The sequence below is a fragment of the Neophocaena asiaeorientalis genome, unplaced genomic scaffold (assembly GCF_003031525.2).
Source record: "Neophocaena asiaeorientalis asiaeorientalis breed wild unplaced genomic scaffold, Neophocaena_asiaeorientalis_V1.1 scaffold680, whole genome shotgun sequence".
NCBI lineage: Eukaryota > Metazoa > Chordata > Mammalia > Artiodactyla > Phocoenidae > Neophocaena > Neophocaena asiaeorientalis.
Genome location: NW_020171816.1, coordinates 914904 through 922284, shown reverse-complemented (window position 1 = coordinate 922284; position 7381 = coordinate 914904). Strand labels below are relative to the sequence as shown.

The 7381-nt window shown below is 57.6% G+C and overlaps 2 protein-coding genes across 2 annotated transcripts in view; both read right to left on the bottom strand.

The window, feature by feature from the left end:
- Positions 1–3256, bottom strand: part of LOC112394668 (laminin subunit beta-1-like) — a 14857-nt gene extending 11601 nt beyond the window's left edge. The window contains exon 1 of the mRNA XM_024737529.1: positions 1140–3256. The gene's annotated coding sequence lies outside the window, so the exon portion shown is untranslated. The remainder of the gene's footprint in view (positions 1–1139) is intronic.
- A 27-nt stretch (positions 3257–3283) lies between these two features.
- Positions 3284–7014, bottom strand: CCDC71 (coiled-coil domain containing 71). The gene is made up of 2 exons (XM_024737502.1): positions 6944–7014; positions 3284–4967 (listed from the first exon to the last, which is right to left on the bottom strand). Exon 2 carries the CDS (start codon positions 4913–4915, stop codon positions 3437–3439), a length of 1479 nt encoding a protein of 492 aa, XP_024593270.1. The 5' UTR covers positions 4916–4967; positions 6944–7014; the 3' UTR covers positions 3284–3436.
- Positions 7015–7381: the final 367 nt, after the last annotated feature.

The following is a 7381-nucleotide window of genomic DNA, read 5'->3' as shown; positions in this document are numbered from 1 at the left end:
GGGGACGTGTATGTGCACGCATGCTCAGGGTAAGTAGTTGGTAATAATCGATGTCAAGGTGGGTGGAGAACGTAGAATGTAGAGAAAAAGCTACTTTGGGGTTTGTCCTCCTGCTCTGGTACTCTCCTGGCCTGGCTCTGGGCTGCCCTGCTGGGTTATGATTATGTCTCTCTAGTCCTTTAACAAGACTTCTGTTTTACAAGGAAGAGGTCACACCCAGAGACGCCCTGGCGCCACCTGGAGGCAGCTTCAGGAACGCAGGGTACCAATCAAGGCCAGGGTGATGAATCAAAGTGGGGAGGGCAGACAGGGGGCCGTGATGGGGAACAGTGACAGCGGCTCACAAAGGGGAGAGTTATGAGGTACAGTGTGATAGGAACAGGGGTGGGGGACAAAGATTGGGCTGGCATGGCCAGCAGTGATGACCACAATGGGGCCTCACAAAGGAATTCAGCGATGGGGCAGAGATAAGGGACAGAGATGAAAACTGCTACCCAGGCCAGTCCCTATGCACTGGGCACAGGTATGGGGAACATGGGACAGGAATGGGGAGCCGTAACAGGGACCATAATGCAGCAGAGCTGGGAAACAATCCTTGGGGGACTGGGCTGGCTTGCCCGCCACCCTGCCCTGCGGTGCGCATAGCCAGGTAAGACCTCACTTCCCACCGGGGGTATCTGGTTTTCCCAAAAAAGGAGTACAGGACTGGCTGTGGGGATAATTACCCTGAACCTTGGTATTATTTGGGTTCTCCACCAGAATGGCTGGATCCAGAACTTTGAAATTACCTAAGAAGCAAGCCTGAGCTTCTGGCTTCATCCCAGGGCCTAACCCCCCTTCCTCTGGGCCTGACCTCTCCCTCAGTGGAAGTCTCGATGTCTTAAGTAATGCTGCTCACAGATGAGGTCACTGACTCTGTGGCCAGGGGCAAGAGGAATCCCAGGAAAGAGGCCTAAGCAGTTGTGGGCAAAGTAGCGGTACACATGCCAGAAGTGGCCATGGTCCACTGAGCACTCAAGGAGCAGAGCCAGAATGTCTGGGGATAGGAGGGGGTCCTTGGGTCACCAGGGGCAAACATCACCGGTGGCCATCAGGTCAGGAGGCAGAGAATAAGCTTTCAGTCTCGGGCAGTGGGTCACCTTGAAAGTCATAATGAGGTGGGTAAAGTAAAAGGCATCTTCTAGGTCCAGCTGGTGACATTCTCAACACCTGTAACCACAAGGGCTGGTCAGTGGCCAGGCCTTGACCCTGATCCCAGCCCTGCACACATGGGTACACAAGGACCCTCACCACCCTCTGCTCGCCACCAGGACCACTCTGGGAGATCACGTTCTCAATGCCATGGCTTTTCCAGTCCCGAGAGTCACAAAAGAAGCAATTCTCAGCATCCTGGAGGGATGCCCAATGAGACTGTCTAGGTAGGAGGTGCCTGGTTGGCTACAACCCCCTCCAAAATTTCACAGCACAGCCCTCTCCCTCTGGCCCTTGTCAATGACCTGAACTCCCACAGGTGCTGAACCTGCCCAAGATGCCATCTCCAGAGCCCGTACCCTCCTCCCTACCTGTAGGTTACTGACAATGCAGTAGAGTTCAGGGCCATGGAGGCCACAGGTGGATGAGGATCGAAGGTCCTGGCCACAGCCAATAATCAGGTTGCTGGTAGGTGGGTAGCAGCCTGAGCAGCCGGGTGGAGGAAGTTTGTCTGGCACGTCCCGGGCAGCTGCTCTGGGAGCCTGGACTGGGAGGGGCAGGGTCTGAGTATAGAGATCCTAGGGGTACGCCCCCCCACCTCACCCCATCCCACAGGGAGGCCCGATGATTTCCTCTCCCCCTCCAGATGGCTCTCAGGTAGAGACCACCTCTCACCCATTGGTAGCAGCAGAGCTGAAAGGAGGGGCTAGCCCGGCTGGGGGTCCTGGACTGTTGGAGCTAGAATCAGGCCAGAGAGAGAGAATACAGAGTGTGCCCCTAGCTGGGCTGCCCTTAAGGATCTGAGTGTTGCCCTCAGGTCCTTCCCCATACTCACATGGTAGATGAGTTCAAGGATGCCAGAGGCAAGGAGCATGCATGGTTGTGGAATCATGGTGCAGCTGGGAGAAGGGGGGGGGGGTGTCCCCAGAGCCTGGGAAACCAAGAGAGGCCGTGCCCAGGGAAAGGATATTAATAGCAGTCACCAGATGCAGAAGAAAGGTGGGGAGGGGGCACCAAGAAGCAGAGCTTCTTTACAGGTCCGCCATCCAACGCAGCTGCTGCTGGTGCAGCCAGGGTTCAGACTAACCCTCAGACAGAAAAGATCCAATTCTCATTCAAATGAGGCTTCCACCCCTAGCTCTGAAAGGCTGTTCATCTCCAGGAGCCTCTGGGGAATGTATCCCCCTCCCCGACAGCCCCAGCCACTGCCTTTCAGGCTGGGCAGACAGTGATGGATTGGCAGATGGGCAGGGAGCTAGTTTTGTTCAGGGCTCAGGGCTCTGTCCCCTCTCCAAAGCAGGAAGGACCAATAATGTCTGAACATACAGGCCCCTGTTGGAAGACATGCTGAGGCTGGACCTGGGAATAGAGCACTTGGAACCCAGGCAGAAAGCACTGAGAGGCAGTGTGGAAACTCTCCATGCTCAGAGACTGCAGCACTCCACCCATCCAATATAATTCCTTGGTCAGTGAGGGGACTCTGTGGCCCTACAACCCAGAGCTACCCTGGCCCCTGACTGAAGCCCCAACCCCTTGCCACCAACTGGGGAAGTCGACAATAGTCCCTCTCCTGAAAGAATTAGAGAAAAGAATAGGCAGAAGTACTTCAGCCGATTTAGGCCCCGCCCTGCCCCAGACAAGCCCACACAAAGCTCCAAGGTTTCAGCCAGAGTAAACTGGAAGACAAGGCCAGGCTGTCTGCACCTCCCCTTCCCTGGCCTAAAAACCTGCAGGCTGCAAGTTTCCCCACAGAGCCACCTATTGTCCTCCTCCAAGGGAGCATCCGGATTATCAAACCAGGGCAGCCCCAAGGGGAGGTGTCCCACCTTAGAGTGGCTCTGCCCCTGCCCTCAGAGGCCTGGAGGCTGCCCTTCACTCACATCCATGACCTTCCCTGGGCTACCAGGACCCTCTCTGGCATTCCTGTTCCTGGGGCTACCTTTTCTAAACACCCAAGCTGGCCTACCAGCAGTCACATATACAAAAAAAGACCATGGAGTGTGGGCAGGGAGACTGGAAGGTGGAAAGGTATAAAACGTGATAGATGGAATAGTGGACATACAACTTGAAGTCCGCCCACCCCACCCCACATCCTCCCGTCTCTGAAAGGAGGCTGGTGGCTCCCAGGGCCCTGGAGAGGCACCCAGAGTCTTTAGGGTTGTGGAATCCATGGGCATTGCACACTGTGCCACTGGCCATACAGACAACTGGGCTCAGTTTCCCCAAACGTTGCTACGTGAAGAAATCAGGGTGCTGAGTATGGCAGCAATGGCTGAAGTCGTATTACAGGGGAAAGGTTCACACGGAGGATCCGTTGAGCCTGCTGCCGCACCTCATCATCTGAGGACTGCCTGTCCACCTTGATGGCCCGGAATTTCAGCAGCTTTGCCGTTCCAGGTCCTAGCCATACCTTAGGGGACTGGGGCCCAAGCCGTGTTCTCTTCTGGGGAGGAAGATCCTTTGCCTCCTCAGTCCTTTTCCTCTTCTGTCCCACAGTCTCAGGGCAGCTTTTCCGGCCCCTCCTTGCAGTCCTGGCCTGAACAGACCTTTTTGGCCTGCCCCTGCCCCTGGGCTGGGTCCGAGCCACCTTGGCCTTGGCCCGCACTGCCTTGGCCTTGGCCCTGGCCCGCACTGCCTTGGCCTTGGCCCTGGCCCGCACTGCCTTGGCCTTGGCCCTGGCCCGCACTGCCTTGGCCTTGGCCCTGGCCCGCACTGCCCTGGCCTTGGCCCTGGCCCGCACTGCCTTGGCCTTAGCCTTGGCCCGCACTGCCTTGGCTTTGGCCTTGGCCTTGATCCGTGCTGCCTTGGCTTCTGCCCGGGCCTTGGCAGCTTTGGCTTGTGTTCGAGACACCTTGGCCTGGGCACGGGAAGCTTTGGCCTGGGCTGTTTTGGTGCCCAGAGCACAGCCACCTTTCATTCGTGGGCCACTGAAGGAACCAGAGGCTTTGTAGGCCTTGCTCTGGGGCCCAGTGCCTTGTCGGGGTCCAGCCCTGGGGCCTCTTCGAGTCAGACACTTGGAGCCCTTGCTTGTGGCTTTTCTGGGAGCTTTGGGCTGGGAATTCCCCAGCCTCTTCCCTGGACCTTTCCGCAGCTTCAGGGGAGAGTCTGCAAGTGAGAGCTGCAGTGACTGTGCCTTGTGCTTGGCACCCAAGCAGGCCATGGGAGTCTTGAGTGGAACCAGGGCCTCAAGGACAACGGAGAGCCGCATGGCAGGGTAGACACCTGGATAGAGGTGGGTGGGAAAGCCCACTGCTGCACCCCGGGCACGGCTGGCACTTGACTGCTTCAGGGAGCTCAGTAGCAGGTTGGTGGTGGCATGCTTGGCGAGGGCTGGTGTGGATGCTTTGGCCAGCCTGCCAGACAGTGGCATGGGGAGCAGCGTGGCCCGGCCTGCAGGCAGCCGCATGGCAGTTCGGGGAGCACTGGCTGGAGGTGATGTGGCAGCTGGGGTGGGGGCACGAGCTTGAAGCTTTGTCTGGCTTGGGGGGTTGGCTGTGCACGAACTATAGCCATAGACATCACCGCTGCGCAGGATGGTAGGTTGGAAGCCATCATCCCGCAGGCCCTGCAGGAAGGCCACAAGCTGGGCCTCAGTGGCACTGAGATCCTGGCTCATGGGGTTAAAGACAAGCAACGCTTCCTCCAGGGCCTTCTTCCCTGCCGTGGTGATCCGCGACCAGGAGTGCACAGCTTTCTCCTCCACATGCTGCACCACCACGCTCATGGCATTAGGCACTGCAGATCTGCCTGGGTATCCGCAAACCAGCGCTTGGCACCTCCAAGGCAAAAGGAAGAGTCAATAAGAACAGCACCGAGACAGGGGCCAGGACCAGTAGATAGGTCAATCAGGGCCAGCAATCTTCACAATAACATCTATTGACACAGAGGGGCCTGGCCAGAGTGAGCCACTCCTTGGGGCAAAACCCTGGTCTTCTCCATCTATCACGGTGGAGGGTGGGGGGGAAGAGGTGGGGGACTCATATGGGTCAGAGGCAGCTTCTTCAGGATACATGCCCATAAGCTCATCAGAGCCATCCAACCTGCTGATGGGCCCCTGGAAAGATCTGGGCTTGGCCAAATTCCTAGTATTAGACTCAACACTGGGAATACAGGCAAATATCTCTGTCTTCCAGGAGCCCTGTACAGAAGGCAAGATAGAGATACCCTCAAGGTTCTTGGGAATGCACACTGGCACACAGCTAGCTTGCCAATGGGTAAGGGAAGGATTCCCGGGAGAGGAATATTCATGTGGGACATGAATGATGAATAGGAAAGGACCAGATGGAGATGGAGCAAAAAGGGCAACAGCCAATGCAATGGCTCCAAAGTGAGAAAGAGTAAGGCAAACTTGGTGTGACTGCAATCTGTGGTCAGGGCTGGGAGGTCTAGCTGGAAAAACAGGGGACAGCAGGGCAATACAAGCTTTGAATGTTCCTTGAATGCTGGCCAAAGGGCCCAGACTTACATCCAAAGTCCATGACCATCTCTGTTCCTACAGCTGCTGCTGTTCAGGTGCCCAGAGGTGGACCTCCCTGCCCACCAGAAGTTCTGCTTTCAGAGTTCCCAGACAGTCCACTCAGAGGTCCAATTCCTAGCACTAGAGCCACGGAGACCAACCCCAGGGAAAAAGCCAGACTCTCCTTCAACAGAAACTAAAAAGATAAGTAGCAGGTACTAATAATACATCTCTAGGCAATCAGGCAGCCTGGCGCCAGGCAGCCAGACCAAGAGCCCAAGGTCTGGGAGCCAATGACTCCGAGAAAGATGGTTAATAAAGTGGACCCTAGAGATCTGAACTGTCCTAACTAGGGCTTGGAAGAAGACTTTGGTACAGCCCATTTGGAGCTGTCTGGGAAGACCCAAGTTGTCCCAGGCTTCTCTTTAAAAGCTGTAGGCCGTCAATCATGACTAACATCTAGTCTAACCCATCACTGAGGGGTCGCAGAGACAGCTCCGCAGCTGCACAGTAGAATTAAAAGATCAGCTGGGATCAGGCAAGTCTCTGGGGCCAAGAGGTGAGTCTGTGCAGCTTCTTCCTCCCCCTAGTGGAGCAGAAGTTTTCAGAATTCCCTGGAGGAAGTGCCCTGGGGCTCTTTGTTTGGAAACATTCTTGGATCCTCAGGTGTCTCGGGCACTTCCCCTCTCCAGAGGCCATTCTCCAAGTACAGTCCTTACACATGACTTTAGTTCTCTTTTTTCCCAAGGGGTGTAGTTCCCAGGGCTGTGAGTACAATAAGGAGGGACCTGTTACCTCCAGGCACAGATACTGGGGGTGAACCGGGGGCTCTTCCGCTCAGGTCGGCCTGGGCCCTTGGGAGGGGTCTCCTGGGCTTTCCAAGAGGCTCCGGAAAACAGAGACTGCAGCCCGACCCCTGACTTCCCTTCACAAGTGTCCCCGGGGCCGGCCGGGGAAGCTGATGAAAAGATGTGGGACGGGAGCGGCCCTAACCAAGCGGAACTGGGGCGGGAGCAGATCAGGGCCCTCAGGCTGAGAGTCCGCGTCCCTGAGACCCAAGCCGACGGTAGGAGCTGGGGGCCTTAGAGGAAGCGAAATGCACGGGACAGGCGATGAGAGCGCGACCGGGTCGCACAGCCCCAGGGTGGGGTCTTTGGGCACGGGGTGGGGGTTGGGGGTCTCGGCCGGACCGGCGGAGGGCGCTGGTTCCGAAGGAGCCGGGCGCCCGGCCCATCCACCCTGCCGCCTCGCGGACGACCCCTCCGCGGCGTGGCTAGGCCCACGGCCCCAACCTACCGGCGCCGCCGCGGGGACCCAGGACGCGCCTCTGCGCCGCCTCCGCTGCTCCAACATGGCCGCCTGCTGCGCACCGGAAGTGCGCCGCGCTTCCGCTTCCGGGACCTGGCCCGCCCTAGTGACCCTTGACCCCCCGAGACCCCGTTTCCCCCAAAGTCTGGGGGCTGGACAAGCGGAAACCAGAGAAGACTTCCTGGAGGAGATGGCAGAGGGGACCGCTCTAAACCCTTGCGGACCTGTGCAGGAGTGTGAGGGGCAGAGGCGCTTTCGGCCCCCGCCCCAGGCAAGACTGCACCAGACTAGCGTTGGATTAGGGGCCCATCTGACACCTTCTCTGAGGGGCTTGATGGTGGAACGACATGTGGGAGGGATTTTTGGCAAGGTCCAAGCTATCCTTCACCCTTTTAGTCCTCCCACAGCCACTGGCAAGGCCCACCT

Bases quoted from the DNA above. Each gene is read 5' to 3' on its own strand.
- CCDC71 (XM_024737502.1), bottom strand. From the start codon at position 4,915: ATGAGCGTGGTGGTGCAGCATGTGGAGGAGAAAGCTGTGCACTCCTGG.